We start from the raw sequence: 17,575 nt of genomic DNA on the forward strand, positions 1-17,575 counted from the left end.
TGCTCTTTACACATAATTCTTTACACATTACACGTTTATGCTTTCCCTCCTTTGAGCTGCCAGTTGTTTGCAGAGACAGCAGCTGAGCCAACTTTCAGGACACTCCAACACAAGCCAGATTTAGTATAACTGGAATATTAGGCACTGATACATCCAGAGCAAGATGTGCTGAGAACCAACAGACCTCACTGAATACACCCAATTTTTCTTTCCTGTAGGAATTTTCACTTCTGGTACAAAACGTCAGTTGAAATTCAGCCAGCAATTTCAGGTTCTGTGGAACTTTTTAACAAAAACAACACAGCTTTAGTGCAATGGCTGTGCCATCCCTGAGTGCAAGGCACAGAGGCTAGAGGGAACTGGCACACCTCAGCAGACCTGCCACCCTGGCATTCTGTGTTACAGATCCAAAGGCAGCAACCACTGCCCAGGACAGAACACCACAGCTCCACCTGGCAGCCCCAAAATTGCAACCTGGCACATCTGCCAAGAGACCTGTCTGCTAGCCAAGATGCAATGGTTAATTCTGCTCAATCTTGTTGATGTAGGTAGAGATGATTTAACCCTAAAGGGAACAGCTTTGTACTCTGTCATGAGACCTCAGCATAAGGCTTTTTATAAAACTTTGCCTTTCAGAGGCAACATTACTCACAACCCAAAAAAGTATGGTAAAAAGATGGTAACTCCATTAAGTTCCCCAGAGCCTTACATATTCAACACAGCAAGCAACTCAGACTTCAGAATCATTGTGCCTGCTGGTGAATAAAACACATCTGGAAGTCCCTAAGTGATCCCACTGAGCGGTATAACTGAAACCAGAATTTGGTCTGGAATCTTCAAATCTTGACTTCAGTATCTTTCAAAGACCATCTTTTCAGATCTGACTGTATTTGCCTCAGATATTGCATCAAAAGCCCTGATGAAATCCAGCACCAGTGTATTTCATCAGTCAACAGGAAGTCTCACAGAAGACTCACAGGAGTGGCAGATGATTTTTGTCACCCTAGAACTGAAGTCTCGATGTTTTAAAGACAGATTGAATAAAATACAATGTGAATACACGAGGAGTAATTAAATGCTATATTGAGATAGCAGTGTAAGATTTGTTAGCAGCACATTAAAAACACCACCATCCTTTAAGAAAACAGACCATCAATTTCAGATTTGCTTCATCAATTTCATTCTGTTTTGTTTCTGCATTCTTGCAGCAAAGGCACAGCAGAGAAAAATACGTTGCTAAACATGGCCTCTTAGGGGACTCAGCACAGTGTCTGGTCAGAGCCCAAACCAATCCTGATGGTTCCTTGAGGGTTTCCACCAAAACTCCATCAGTGTAGTGCATCCTGTTTGATAATGAGCCAAATTCTGATCTCTGTGCCCAGCAGGTGGAACCATGTAAATCTGTTGGTGGTGCAGGGATGCTTTTGTAAGGATTGTAGAGATGCTTTGGAATTGATAAAGGCCAATAGCATGCACAATATTTGTGGAAAGTCAGGAGAGACATGTAACATCTTCTAAGTTTTCAAAAATCGGGAGTTTTGGAATACTTTATGAAGACCTTCAAAGCTGACTGTAAAAGCACTTCAAATCTAGTGATGTAAAGAAAAAAACTCACAGTTGATGTAGAGGTAACTAGGAACTATGAACTGGCTGCTGTCTAAGCCCAGCAGTTGCTTTAGCACAGCTATCCATTTGTACTGGGCAAGACCACCAAGATGATGGAAAATGCCCATGAACTTTATGGGAACACACTTACAAAATTGCTTTCTGTTTTATGCAGAGGATGTATTACAGCTAGGCACTGCTGTAGGGTAGACTGATGACTGATGACCTTTCACTTAAAACTTTCCCTCTACTTCATGAGCTGTCTTGCCTGAAAAACTAGAAAAGGGAAATATTTATCTGAATTAAATGATTCACAGAAATGATATGCTTAATCATCTAAAGAGTCATATAAGTCTCATAATTCATAGCTTCAAGTCCAAAGCAATCTTAATATCAAAATGGCTAATAAATGACTCATAAATACCTAGAGATTTGAAAAGGCTCGTGAACCCTAGCAATTTACCACCTATGCCTACCAGCTATTAGGTACAACTATGTAACGGAGGAGAACACTCCACTGATGGAGAGACACGGCTTGAAGCCTCATGCGGTGCATTTTAAAAGCGAACGCAAGTAGGAAGAACGGGCTCTGCGTTTCCGTGGCATTTGAGGCTTCTTGCGCGGGGTATCCAGTGGAAATCACCGGCAGCGAGCGCACACGCTCCCCGGCAGCGACGGTGCCAGCCGGGCAGCGCGGAGCGGCACTCACGTGATTGTCACACACCGGGACCCGCGCCTGTCCCGCTCCGGCCGGGCGCTCCCGGCTCACCCTCCGCCCGCCACCGCGAAGCGCAGCCGGAGGGACGGACAGCAGGCGAAGGGAGGATGCCGGGCCGCCGGCGGGGCTGGCAGCGAGGGCTGGCAGCGAGGGCTGTCAGCCGCCGGCCGCAGCGCGGGGAGGCGCGGAGCGGAGCGGCTCGGGCGGGCCAGCGCTGCCCGCGGGCTGCTCCGCTCGGGGCCGGGCGGGCCGGGGCTCCCGGCGCCGCCGCCGCGCCCTCCCCGGGACCCGAGCGCGCCTCGCACCTGGGCCGGTGCCCGGTGGCCGCAGCCCCGCCGGGCGCTCCCCGCCGCACTCACCCGCAGCTGCAGCCGCCCGCTGGCGGCCGCGGCGGCCGCGCTGTGCCGCAGCTCCGCCGCCTGCCCCGGCCGCAGCAGGCTCCGCGTGAAGCGCCGCGTCCGCTCGCCGGCCATGGGCGCCGGCAGCCCCGCGCTCCGGCCGCCGCTCCCCGCCCGGGCCGCGGCGCCGTCAGGAAGCGGAACTGGGGGTTTCCCTCCCGCTCCCCCCGCGCGGGGGAGGTGTGCGGGGCGGGGGCCGCCCGCCGACCCTCCCCGGGGCAGCGTCGCGGCCCCGCCGCCCGCGCTCGCCATGTGCGCGCCGGGGCAGCGCCGGCCCCAGAGCGCACCGGGCACGGCCCCCGCCGCTCCAGAGCGCTGCGCGCCCAGGGGGTACCGGCGCTCCGGGAGGGAGCCCGGGCCGGGCCAGCGCGGCCACACCGCTCTCCGTGCCTGGGGCCACCAAAGGATGCTCTCCCGGCAAGGCTGCGGGTGGGCTCGGCACAGCAAGAGCTACTCTTGGTATTAACCACTTGCTAAGGTGGGAACTGCGGTTTAAAGTGGTGTCCAGGTTTCATGAGAAATCTACTCTCTGGTCATCGCCGCCGTCCACTGAGCTCTTAGAAAGCAGCCTCCTAGCAGCACGGAGACCCTGCACAGATCAAGGCTGCATGTCTCCCAGTCCTTCTGCCAGCTGGAATGGCATCCCTCTCTCTTCACCATGGAAAACTCAGCCGATCCACAATTAAGTTTAGCCATTTAAGCCCACAGAAGTTACACAATAGTCACAGCTCTCTCAGCCCCCAGCACAGCGATCATACCTTCTGTTAGTAGGAACACAGCTTTATGCCTTAACACTAACGCTGCAGTGTGGAGAATAAAGGATTGCTGTGAGCGCTGTATCTTAATTTCTTTGCCCAATAATACTTACATTCTCCTCTGTAATGCCGAGTTTTCTTTCTGCAGTTAAACTGGTAGGCATGGGAAAGGAGGTAACCTTGAGAGATAACACACCTGAGTCCATGGCAATCCCTGTAAGAAAAGATTGAATTAAACCCGAGGAGCTTCAGGTGCAGTCCCTAAAGGGCAACACTGCTGTACGAGTTCAACACTGTTGCGAGTGCAACAGCTGAAGCTGCAAAGGTGCTAAAACACAAAAACCAACTGAGTCAGTTAACATTTAGTTAGACTTCCTATTGGGGAATTAACTGTTGCAAGAGCTCCTGGATTACATCCTTGCCCAGAAGCACCCTGTGTGTTTTGAGGTAGTTGTCTGTAAGACACGGCAGGTTGCAGGAATTCACTGCAGCCTCCTCGTGGCTCCCAGTTCTCTCCTCCAAGCTTACTGAAGATACCAAAGGCAGCAATGAAAACAGAGTTTAAGTACTGCTCTGCAAAGAAAATGTTTCCCCAAAAAGTGAATTCTTTGAAGTGTGCTCCAGAATTGGCTTAAAACAATTAAGTTCTCTAGTCTACCCATTTCTACCAGGCAACAGGTGCTACATTGTAATATCTTGGAGATGGCATTTGTTTGAAGCTAAAGCTCGGTAAGAAAACACTACTGGATTGGAAAAGATTTCTTGAGAAATTTGACATAAAAAGCTACTGTGAGATGAAAAAGGAGACTCCATTCATTTTGCAAACAATCCATATAAGGCTCGTTTTAGGAATGCAGCCTGATGTTGCAAAGAAACAAAAAAGAAGAATAAGTAGCCTCAGGGACTAGGGAAGCATTCTGCCTCAACACAAGGATGTAATTTAGGATAAATTTGACTGCAATTTAATGCAGACAGCAAAGAAAACACACATTGCATATGTGAGAAAGGACAAAGAACACTAATGGTTTCTTCCATTCAGTATGTGCATGGAAATGGTTTTAAGAAAATCATCACCAAAAAGCAGACCAGAATTGTCCAGCCTTCCCTGTCTTTGGGTACAGTGCTGTTGCTCCTGCTCAGATGTGGTCAGCTCTGTGGTCAGGCCTGTGCTCCATAGTGCTTCTCCCTTCCCAACTGCACATGGGCAAGCTGGGGTTGAGTGAATATGCAGATACTTGTCAGTGAGCATTTGGCTGCTGAAATCTATTAGTAGACATCAAGAAGTAAAAGAGCCAGCTGTTTCTACACCACAAACATTTTCAAGCCTGCAGGGAAGCAAGAAATAACAAATACTCAAATAATGAGCAAAAAAAGACAGTAGGATTAAATAAAACACATTTTTTATTATCATCCTCCTAAGTAAACATTCAGGGATTATCTAGGAAAGGTCCTTTGTCAAAGACAAGGTGAGCCTCTCAAATTGTCACACACAGTGCAAAGCACAAGTGGCCAGGATTTTACATGCATGTGGTTGTTAACCAAAATCTCTTATGCAAGAGTAACTCTTTGGGTGTGTTTCACTGTTCTTCTGTATTTTAGAAGTTCTTTGGTTTTCAGATTTCAATCAGTTGTTACTCAAGGCCACTGCACTCTCTAAGAGGCTTTCCTTTTGATTTTGGGTACGCCATAGTGCAGTTCTGCTAAAAAGCTGTATATGCTATAAGCTGTTAATTCTCCACCTTTAAAGAGCTGCTACCTTGATAAACATGTATTTAGCATTAGTAAAATAGCAGCAACAGCAGAGTAACTTTGGATATCCAATTGATCTAGGACTAGAGATTTTTATTTACAGAAACAAGTCATTCTAAAAATATGAGTTTGAAGACTATTCCTACAACTACTTAAGACTGCCCCCGAGAGATGGATGATATAGCATCACTGATGGAGAGCAATTTCAGCACAGCATAAAATGGTTGGCAGTAACTGTTTGGACTGGGTTTCACACTCAAAGTTGGCTTTGGATCTGGAACACTTTTTTTTTTTCAAATTTCAAGAATGTTTGGAAAACTTTTGTTTCAATACCACTGGTAATCTGAAGCAAACCCCTTCAATTTGCAGTTGCATTAAGTAGCAAGGCCATGTGAGTCTTGTCTCTGTTTAGCAAGACCATGAAAACTTTTCTTTCACAACTGTGTGTGACCTTGAATAGACAAAAGTTCCACTTTTTCACAAATGCATCAAAGAATTGACTCCCTTTCCCCCAGCGACCATTTCCCCCAGGAAAACGAAAGTGACACTGTTTAGGTTTGCTTCTTTAACATGCTTGGGAATCTAACATTTCTAGAGCTGCCTTTTGAAGAAAATAACAGAAATCTGTCATTTTATATATCTGTACTGGCACAACTTACCCAATATGCATTAGTTTTCTAACACAGACATCCAGCTTTGTTATCTGGGGATTCTAATTCATGCCAACAGGTCACTCAGGAGTGTGCGTATTTAAATATTTTACCTAAGTTTTCTTTGTCTCTGAAATGGTCACTAATTTGATTAGTGAAAAAGGCATTTCTTATGTATTTCTTATACCATTAAGCTAGTGTAAGCAAACATTCAAGAAAAATTCTTTTTTCATTGAGATAACACCTTCCCCTCCCCGTGCCTCTTCTGCCCCTGACCACAAATGCATTTCTTGTTATCAGCACGCACTAACTGCGAAGTGAAACTAACTGCTGTGGGTTTTTTATCATCTGAGCTGCAAAAATCCCAAAACATACTGTACAGTGTAGCTTCATTTTCTCATGGGCTTTGAGCTTTTTACTGTGTGCAATGTAAAGAATCTTCCTGTCCATGAGACCTTCCTTAGCTACTATTACAGTTTTAAGTTGTCACTAAATGCTGATGCAGATGTTTGCTGCATGGAATCTGGGACTCTCCACCCCTACTCATAGCTCAAGGTTGACTCTTTAGCATGATTCTAAGTGCAAGTGCCTTTTACATTGGTCCAGTAACTTAGAAACTTTTTCGTTTTCACTATTCACTTCCCAGGAATTCCCACTGTATCTGATTTGTTACAAATGACAGCACAACCTTTAATTGTTCTGCCACCTGCAGAACATGACAGCCAACCTGCTCACAGGCACTGCCCTTCCCAGGACAACCATGGTTGCTCTGGAACACAGCTCAGCCTGCCCAGACACAGCACTGAGGAGAGCTTTCTCCCTCCACAGCTGATACCTGCTCTGCATCTACATTGCTTCATCTCACAGTGGATGAACTCAACAAATTCGAGGTGACAAATCTGTTTAATGTGTCATAACATGAGAGAGCAACAGAAGGAAAAGAAAACCTGCAAACACAAAATGCCTCCTTCAACGCCCAAATTAAAAACTGCAAAAGTAATACTCCTGCACATACCTTTAATATCTACACTTCTAGGCCCACTCTGCTGCAAAGTTTACACTCTGTAAAAACAGGCTTATAGCATAAAGGATATTAAGAGAAGTAAGTTTCCAGCCCTTCACTTACCCTTTCTCTAAGGCACCAGGTTGGGTGTAGCTGCCTGAGTAGAAGCATCATTGGCATCAGTAGGGCTATTTTAGCAAAGCATGTTAAAGGGTCATGGGGTGGCTCTAAATATTTCAAGCTTCATGCTATGACCTACTCTGTGAATGCATATAAATTTAACTATTTCTGCTAGATTTGTGAGGATGTAGGCTCATCACCGAGGAGCTACAAATCACTGATAAATCACAGTGGAACTGTTATTATAAATCAATTAATACATGTATGTCTTTAATGAATCAGGATCAAGTTGGTAGTTAAATCTCAAACACTGGGCAAACAGTCCCCTTATCCTTTTTAAAAATTCTTCTTAGTGGAAAACACACTGCTTGTAGAAGACAGGCTGTGTTATTATTTTACATGTTCAGCAAGGTCAGAATGTCTTTTCTTAATTACAGAATATCAAATCTGACTCATATTTCATTACAATGCCAGGGCAGAATTCTAGTCCTTCTAGAGAGTTAAATGCAAGAAGTTAAGAAGAATAGAACTGCAGGGTTAAAAAAAAAACAACTCCATATTTAAAGGCCTCTAAAGTACCCAAGTACACAATTTAAATGAAAACAAAGATACATACATATTTAATGTTATCTCTGACCAGGGCATGCAATCACATAAGCAGCCAGAAAATCCAGTATGTCTTGTGGGTCTGAATTCATTCATGCTTTGAACTCTAGAGATAAGCTCCTCTCCCATCCCAACATCCTTAAATTTAATACTACAAGAAGCATTTATTCATCCAAACCAGTTTCTTTAGGGTAATGTGTCTTTGCATGATGAATAGGCATAAAATTTACTGCCAGTTTTTATGTGGTATGGTTTTAAACCCGAGAGGGCACTACCTAATGGTTAAGGCAATAATCTGGACACTTGTGTTGATTCCTATTCTGCAGGATTTATCTTCTCTATCTGACTTTTCTCCAGAGGATGGGAAAAACTATATCCTCACCATGGGGTGTAGTTAAAGGGGTTCAAATGTTTAGGTCACAAGGTCCAAATGAGTAACAAGGCTATTTATGTCTATATGTAAATATTTGTAAGAATAGTCTCATTCAGAGCTGGAGTTTCACAAAAAAATTCCATCTAAATATTGTATTCCATTTTCTGGTCAGCTGTATAATTCACATTAATCATTCTCCCAATAAACAGTTTCAATACTTTCCCCTTTATAAGGGTAAAAGTTCAAGAGCAATGTTGTTTATAAAGCATGCAAACACTGCATTCAAACCAGCATTATAACTACCTAGCTGGAACATACAAAAAAAATCTTTTGACTTCAGCTGTGCAAATGCAAACCCTTGAATTTGTGACAGCTGTATTAGCCTCTTAGGAGAAGATTCACACATGGATTTAAGCACCTTTATGGAGCAGAAGCATTACTCAGTGATTCATGAGACACTCATCCTGTAAGTGCTCAGGCACTCACAGGACTACAGACATTGTTAAATACAGAGTGCTCTTCTTAAGTGTGCAGAAAATAACAAGTTTGGTGTTTAAACCTTTCTCTCCAAAGCTGTTATGAATTCTCAAGCATGGCAGCACTGAGCACTGCAGCCCTTCTAAGATTCATTCTTCACATCCTCTCTCTGTTGAGTCATCAGACTCATTTTGGAAATTCTCATAAAATTCTAACATAGAAGCTGCAAGGAAAATCATGTCAAATCAATTTCAAGTTAATCTCAATCACTGGATGATTGATATGTTCTCAATTTCAAAATATGACTCCATTATCAATAGCATTAAACATACATTGGTGAGAGGCTCCATTTGGTATGATGGATGCAATGTCATGCCTGATATAATTGTGACATCAACACTCTTGTAAATAGACTGAGGTCCATTGTCACAAAAACCAGATCTCTGCCATGTTTTGCATTGGTGAAAGTGCACATAATCACCCAAATTAAACTACAGCTCAAGCAGCCTCTTCCCTTTTAAAGTAGAAATTCTCTATTCCATGTAGCACTTGACAAGTGTGCATCATTAGAACCACCTCTTTAGTTTAAAAAATTGGCAGAAAATTTAAATATAAAATAGCAGAAGCTTAAGGTAATTGTGATCACAGTCTTAATTTAGGAATATTCAGAGCAGCTTGAAACTTCTAGTAAGTGCTCCACCTGCACATTTTCCACTGTACTTATAGATGATACTAAAGGCAAGATTAATTGTCTTCATTCTTTTAATTCTCACTTTCATGTCCCATACCTCCACAGCACATACTCTTCTTTCACAGTAAGCATATTTTACCATTTGTGGAAGTCAACCAGGTCAAGATCCCGACCTTTCCATTTTTAAATGCTGTTTTTTCATGATACTCTATACAAAGTGTACTTGGCATTGAGGATTGCATTCCAGGATCCTCTTTTTTCTTTTCTAAATACGTAGTCTGCTTGATTTTTCTACTGCTTGAAATGACTAATAGGATAGGTCTTGTGATCTCTAAATTTAAATTTTAAAATGCATTTGGTCTGCTACCTCACAGGTAAAAATTCCCAATGGAAAAGAGCTGGCATGAGAATTGAATCCAACCATAATTTAATGGATAATCCTCTTGGGTGAAATCTGGATTTTTTTGTCATATTTTTTTTTTTTAAAAGCAGATGTTGCACAAATGTTTTTTTCCTTCATGAAAATGCAGAGCACATAGACAATAAGATCAATGGTATAAAACAATAAACAGCAAAACCAGCCAACCTGACTTTACTTCTGCCAAAACTCTTGGGCACTGCATATTCACAAACAGTCAACTCTCTGGAAAAGGAAGACATAACCATAACCAAGAATGAAGCTGGAAACAGAAATAAGGCAGAATGCCCATTATATAGTTCAGTCATTTTTATAAAGGTAGACATAGATTTCAATAGAGTACAGGTCCAGTTTCAAGCAGGAGGAAGTAAAGGCTGAACCTACTACTGCCCCTTTTTTTAGGTGGTTTGTTGGGATGCAGCAAGATCCTATAGCAATGTACTGCTGCCACGGTGGGAAGCAGCTGCTGGAGACTGGAAATTCTGCATGACCAGATGGGAGTGAAAAGGATAAATGTGTTGGACATGATTCAGTACTTTCCTTTGGGAGGAAAGAACTTTTTTTCTTTCTTGCTCCATTTGAGAAAAAAAAAAGAAAAAAAAGGCTAGATGTTCATAGTCAGAGCACTCAAATTGTGGAAGAGGCTGTTCAGGAAATGCATCCACCAGCTTGCACATCCCTAAATACAGCCTGGAACATCAGGGAGTGGCCTCTGCCCTTATCATTGACTTCCTCCCACCACCCTGACTGCACAGGGGGAGGAATTGTCCTCAAATGTCACAGGAAAAGCAGAGACCTTTCCTCTGCTCCCTCTCAGACTCCTGTTCTATTGCTGTGCTGGAAAAGTGAGTAGGAGCCACAGCAGCAGCCCTGTGCAGTCTTGTCCCTACCACAAACACTCACACGCTAGCTACTAAAGCCTGCTCCTTGAAGTGGAAACGTGGTCACATCATGTGGCTTTAGGGTAAGCTTTGTTCTCTATTTCCACTCTTGCCTCTCACACAAAGTGGTTGAAATAATTTTTCGTTTCACTTCGTGAGCAAACACTCACAGTGAGACCTAATCTTCTCACTGTCTTCTCCACCAGAATGCACAAAGATTTAAGATGTCTCCCACAATCCCTCTGAAATCTTGTCTGGACACTGCGAGAACACTTTTGCCAGAGTTGATTTAGTTGTGGAAAACACTCAGATTGATGTAATCTGGCTCTTTATAAAACATCCAGAGACTTGAATTTTCCAAGTTAGAAGACTCTTGGGCCCACTCCTGCTTCTGAGTCAGAAGGGTTGAACAAAGTGCTACACCATAAACATGTGTCAGAAAAAAATGTAAACAGGCATTCTGAAATTTACTTTCCAGAGGTTAGTTTTGCTAAAATTTGCTGCTTTCTTCTTCACTTACAAGGAAACTTGTGGAATAAGAAAAAGAAGATAGTCAAGTTATCTTCTCTCTGTCCTATTCAGTGACAAACAGCTAAAATACTAAAAACCCTCAACAACCCAGAGGGATGCATTGGCAGGAGAAAGGGGAAAATGTCATCCCTGAAGTATAAACTCTTTGCTCAGCAGCTGATTGTAACCAATTTATGTGAGTGAAAATCCAGAGTTTTATCTAGTTTCTGTGACTATAAGAGCTGCCACTGGGTCCAATTTACTTGTACCACATAAAGTTTGTATGCCCTCGAGCAATCACTTGATATTTACAAACAGCAATACTAGAATGGCAATAGGTTTACTTTTAACTTAAATTTAGACACTTAATAAATTAAAAATAATTGTATTTTAAACAAAAATCCTTTCACCTATCCAGCAACAAGGCTAATTTGAGGTCAAGCTCAGATTGTAACTCATAAGATGTAAATGAAAGCAGCAGGTTTTATAGCATATTCCACACTGGAGAATCAAATGAGTTCTTTCTGATGGACTTCTTGAATCTTTGGAGGGCATCACAAAATCTATAAACAGAAGTTCTAATACAGTAACAGAGAACAAAAATACTAATAAATTATTAGAAAGTGATTTGTTCTTAAATGACAGCACAGATGGGCACCATAGCTACATAACATCCAATGGAGAGAGCTACCCATGGAGACCAACTGAAAATCTGAACAGGAACTTCTGCCAGCATCAGTCAATGTAAAATAATTCTGCTCCTCTGTCTGTAACAATGGCAGGTGCCAAAACATCTCTCTTTCTGTACTCATAAATAAAAACATTCAGCAAGATGGAATAATAAGTTACTCTGCTTAGGGTAACTCTATATACTTAATGTAACTAGAGAAGAGTGTTAAAAACTGGCCTGCAACTGTACTCTGAAGCTGTTATCAGATTCTGGCTTTTATTTGATAGTAACCACACATCATGTTATTGAGACTGACCAAATCTCATTAAATAAATGCACTAATTTTACTGGACTCTGACATTCTCTCCTTCATAAGCGAGAGGGACTCACAAGTAACTTACTACTGAAGTACATCTTTAACATGAGGGAAAAAGTCTCTCCTGAAGTGTACACACATATTCTCATTCAACTTCCACAGATTAATTAATGTGGCAGAGGGGAAAGATGCATATACTGCATGTAAGGGAGGATTTTTACAGCAATTACCACCTTCTTTTTTCTATATGATACCTTTTCTGTTACCATCTCTGCAGTGGAACACAGAGTCACTCATTTCCCCAGTGCAGAAAATTAAGTTTAAAAGAAAGCCTTCCCTCCCTGTTACCTCCTATAGTGCAAACAGTCATGTAGAATATTCTTGGCCCACCTTTGCCTTCAACATGCCATGATAGTAAACCACTTGGTTTTTTAATCTTACTTACTGCTACCATTATGTGACAGGTCCCTGTAGCCTCCAGGCCCAAATGAGGTTCCACTACAGACCACTGTGTCTCATTAGTTTCTAAGGCAATAAAATACTGGGAATGACTCATGGGTGGATCAGAGACAAGCAAACAGAAATTCTTCTACTCACATTTGGAGAATTGGTGGGACAGGAAAACTGGAAATGCTTTGGCAATACAAGCAGCAGGTAGAGTTCAGAGCAGGTGCCATTTTCTTAAGCAATGGTTCTTAAAAGAAAACTACATTCAAAAAGCTGAAAAAAGATGCAACTTGAAATGTGTCACACATAAAAGATAACAGCAGAAAATGCAAGTATAACAGGCTGCATTAGTGCACTGCCTGGGACTTGATACTGCAGATTCACAAAGGCATTTACTGTGTGTGTATTTCTCCTAGAGCAGTGGGCTCAGTAGCCAGATATCAAGACCTAAAAACCAGTCTCTAGCCTCAGCCTCTGCCTACATGATAAACTGTCCAGGTGACTTTGACTGCAGTTCTGGATCCATCACAATTAGACTACTGCTCTGTTTTCTGAGCTGCTTCATCTTCCTTAAAGCCATCTCTTCAACTTTGGAATGAGACATTTTTTCCCTGCTCAGCCAGAAGACCTGAAATACTTAATAGCTCCTTTGAGGGACAATAACAAAAACATCAGGGGCTGACATCAGGATTGCTTTTATGACTATTTAATATTTATTTATGACTAGTGGCACATTAATAATTATAGTTCCCTGGATTCCCTGTTTAACATGCAGGGGGTCTCTGACTGTGTCCTTAAATGTTGTTTTATGTGGACCCCAACAACTTACAATTTCTGGGCCCACCTTCTCAGTGCCTTCCATTTACACAAAAGTGGAATGATGCATGCAAATCAGACATAACACATGCCATAAACAAAAATGGGGATATTGCAGTCATTCCCTCCCCATAGATGCACAGTGTAAATTCCCTTTTAAAGCTCTATCCCTACCCAGATTTCACCTGGGGGGTGACACTTGAGTTTCTGCCAGCTGATTAGTCACAGGTGGAAGATAAACTCTGTCCCTCTAAATGGTTTCCCACCTATAGTGAAAGTTACAATTAGATGATTAAACAAGAATATTATTAATCCATTAATCCTAAAAGCCCAATTCACTTGTCATTATTTATTCCATTTTACATTCTCTCTTTTCACCTCAATTTACCTCAGATTAGGTAAGGAAGCCTTTATGTAGAAAAGATGTAAGGGCATAGGGGTCATAAGAGTTTACATCTTTTTTTGGAGGCAGGGCCAAGGATATCCTCAAGGCTTGGTGTTAGGTCTCTTTCCTCCACACACCCTTTGCCTTCTTTTCTTCCTGGACTAAACTCTTTCATTTTTCTCATCACTGAGAGATCTGTCCTCACAGTAACATCACCATCTTGATACTCCCATTGAGGTGTCAGACACTCCTGCATCTTTCTTCCTGTTTCATATTTGAGTACCCAATTTCTCTGAAATGCAATGTTTTGGACCTGGACTGAATGTCAAGTGGTGAATTTCAGACCATTTTTTAAATTTCTCAATATGCTGGTTTTCTACATCAAAGTACTGCAACCCTTCCCTGCACAGCTTCATCTACAAATGTTAATAGACCATCTTTGTTCTACTCTTATGTCAGTAGCCAAGAGATACATTACAATTAAGCTGAGGACAGCTTTCTCTTGAAATTTCCTTCTGTTTTAGCAAACCAATTGACACCTGACCTTTGGACTGTTTTCAGCTGGTCATGTACTCAACTAATGATGATTTCATCTAGATTCTGCTGCCTTAGTCTGTTTATGAAAATGTCACGTGAGAATGTGTTCTCAGTGTGCCACGTATCTGATATAGCACGGCCCTGCTCTGGAAAGTCAGCTGGTCTGTCAAAGAAGAAAATTTTACTGCCTGAATGCAAATGCTTTGACATATCTATTGCTAAGGCAATTTGGGCTACAGAGTGCACAGAGAATAAACAAGATGCAAATCCCCCCACAGATATATATACCTCTCCTCTTCTGGGTAATTGCTAGTGCCTCTAGTTTTTCATGCCCTCTCTGTCTCAATCCTTATTTGTTTGCTGCCTGCACCTAAAAGGCAACAGTATTCCAGCTTTTTATTGGAGCAGGGAAATGGAGAGATGGGAGGCCATTCACTTCCAGCTTTCCCATGTGCTCTGAGCAGCCTGTGGCCATGTCCAAGTGTAACTCCAGCACCCTGCTGCTTTTAAGAGACAGACACATGGTCACACAGTGATAAGGGACTGAAAAATCCTCAGGAAAGCTGGAAAGGTGCTGTAGAGTGTCTGTGATGTCCTTCTGCACTGCAGACACTCTGGGCTGAGGGCTGTGTACCTCAACCCTAGAGACGTTTATTAGGGCTTTATCCTGGGAGAGAGGGATTCAGATTAACTCACCTAAATAGAAAGCTGATCTGGGATTTCCAGCATTTCAGATGCGTGCCCTAGCCATGGAGCTGCTGGATAAGGCATGCATGCTATTTCTTTTCACTGCTGTGGGATGTTCTCCACAAGATCCCTGCCCCAATCTGTCAGGCAGGCCTGGAATGCATCAGCCTGTGCCCTGCAGATGAGTAAATCAGAAAAATGCAGACTGTGAATCCTAAAAGGGGCTAAAGCATTGCTTTTGTGCACTGATACTAAATACTTACTAAAGTGAGACATTGGGGGGCATTTCAAGAAGCCAGAATGTGATGACTTGGGACACTGGTACAAGTTTAGCAGAGTCATAGTCTTCCAAATTTTGAATTTTTAATGAAGTAGCAGTCAAGTACTTCAACTTTAAATAGTATTAAATCCCATTGTCAGTCAGTGACATTTTTTATGCTGTGCTCTAAAACAATTATCTAGAATGTTCCAGTGATGCAACATTTAGCTATTCCTGTACGTGACTCCTGGAGATCAGGGATTTTAAGTCAGTGTAAAAATATAACCCCCTCCCACACACATTGTCTTTGTATATAGGACAGCAACGCTCAAGAGCTGTCCTGCAGGCAACAAGAGAATTGGAGATTAAAGTAGTACACAAATAAAATGAATTCAGTATATGAACTCATAAAAGTTTAAGAGTTTTTCCCAGTGAAAGCCTTTCAAATAGAAGTATCATACATTTAAAATTTTACAACTCTTCTGTTTAAAATCAGAAGGAAAAAGTCAGACTGGTTAGAATTTGGAATGCCCTGCAATTCTTTATTTCTCATTCCACTCAGCATATCTTTGGGTAAATTAGTCCTGTTGATATCATCTTCACATGTCAGACTGTTACATGTCTCTTTTTATATGAAATACCAGATATTAGTACAGTAGCCAACTTCCTCCCAGTCTTTGCTTGCTTACAATTAGAACTGACTTACATTTAGTCTATATTTAACCCTCTTATTTTTTATTATCATATTTAAACTTGTTGCCCAACCTATGGATATAAAAAATTACATTCTCAGTTTTTCATCTGATGTTTTCAAACTTTCTCTGAAGTTGTGAAGCTACATAGACATAAACACAAATGTCACATGCACAGTCATGCAAGAGAAACACCAGTATTTAAGTGAGAAAATAACATTAACAAGGTAAAAAACAAATGCATCTCCTCTTAACATAGATTTACATAAAAAGGAAAGCAGAAAATTACTTGCCAAAATGGTCAATATCAGAATGCAATACTTTCAGGTATCAAGGGAAGACTTGAAGGCAGCAAGTGGCATGCCCTGGCATGGATTTTTAGAGCAAAAACAATAGTGAATTTCTTTGGACGAGATCAGAAATCTAGTTTAAAAAGTAGCTGTAGTATTTGACATAAAAAACTTCAGCATTCCTACATAATGCCAAAATGCAAGGACATGTTCATTCTTTTTGAAGCCTCTTGTCTTTGTGTATTTCCAGAGAGCTGAACTGGTTTTGTACAAAGGTATTGCTTCAGCCAGACACAGAGCAGTTACTGCTGCTGACACTATGGCCAAAGGAATGGGAAACATGGCTTTGAAATCTCTCAAAAAAGGGAAAAACTTTTCCAATCCACTATTTTCTACACAACCAGTCCCAATTCAAAATACCAAAATGGTTTAAAGAGGACAATTTAGAGCAAGGAATTCCTGGACACCTTTTGCTTAGGAAATGTGTATTGAAACAAACAGCCACAACTGAGCACCCTCCTATGCACTCCATGTGCTCTGAGCAACTTATTTCCAGACCCATCACCAAACTGTGTTGCTCAGGTGCTGTGGCAGCAGTTTGGTGGGGTTTGCAGGAGCACAACTTTGCACCTAAATCACCCAAATTCCAGCTGGCTTCATGCTGGGTAGCAAATCCAGTTATAAATCAGTGCAGTCTTCATCTGATGGTTAGGAGACTCCAGGAGAGCCACCAGCTCAGAGCAGCCCCAAACACACAGAGATTTTAAACTACCTGCTGTTTTCAAGAGATAAAATGGGAAAGAAATAATGGTCTGCAATATCACAACTGCTTTTTCAGAAAGGCAAACATTAGAACATCCATCTAGAGTTATGACCTAGAAAAATGCCTACATGATCTTCTGTGCCAGATTTTCTGCATGTTTTTCATGGAGGTGCAAGCCACCACCAACAGTCTACCCACAAGGTCTGCATTTTGAGGACATTTTGCCTCACATGAACCATTTGTAGGCATTCTTTTCTATCAGACTTAAAGTTCTACTTTCTTCCAAACTTAAATTCTACCCCTCTCTCAGCTCAAGTAGAAGTCAAAGTACTGTATAATGGTGCTAGCAGAACATGCAAATCACAATGACTGGAAAAGGGAAGCTGGGGCAGGGTGGCACAGTGAGGGAAAGAGAAGTCCTAGTGCTTCAGAAATGGGGAGGGAGAGACACTGCAACTGTGGGCTGGCACTGCTCTGTGCCTGCCTGGGACCTGTGCGTTCCCATAAGAGCAGGCACTTTATAAGGAAGTGAAGAAAGGAAGAACAAAAGCATCAACTACAATCTTTAAGGTTTTTCTTTAGCTTCAAAACCCCTGTGTTTCACATAGTACATTTCTTTCTTCAGTTTTGATCCAGCCATTTTCCCCCTTCAGAGTCTTAAATGCTTTCCATATGTTTAACATTCTTCTAATGTATTTTCCATCTATATAATGCATTGTCTATTCTATTTCTATTCAGCCACTTTGTCTAATCAGCAGG

The 17,575-nt window shown here is 42.0% G+C and overlaps 1 protein-coding gene across 3 annotated transcripts in view; it reads right to left on the minus strand.

The window, feature by feature from the left end:
* The window catches only part of DOCK10 (dedicator of cytokinesis 10), a 144,091-nt gene extending 141,236 nt beyond the window's left edge, over positions 1-2,855 (minus strand). For all 3 annotated transcript variants that reach the window (XM_071437513.1, XM_071437517.1, XM_071437512.1), the window contains exon 1: positions 2,683-2,855. In XM_071437513.1, coding sequence (XP_071293614.1) covers positions 2,683-2,796 — 114 coding nt within the window. In that variant the 5' untranslated portion in view covers positions 2,797-2,855. The remainder of the gene's footprint in view (positions 1-2,682) is intronic.
* Between the last annotated feature and the right edge of the window lie 14,720 nt (positions 2,856-17,575).

This window comes from Agelaius tricolor, unplaced genomic scaffold (assembly GCF_023055355.1).
Source record: "Agelaius tricolor isolate 1412-34295 unplaced genomic scaffold, bAgeTri1.0.p SCAF_12, whole genome shotgun sequence".
Classification (NCBI taxonomy): domain Eukaryota; kingdom Metazoa; phylum Chordata; class Aves; order Passeriformes; family Icteridae; genus Agelaius; species Agelaius tricolor.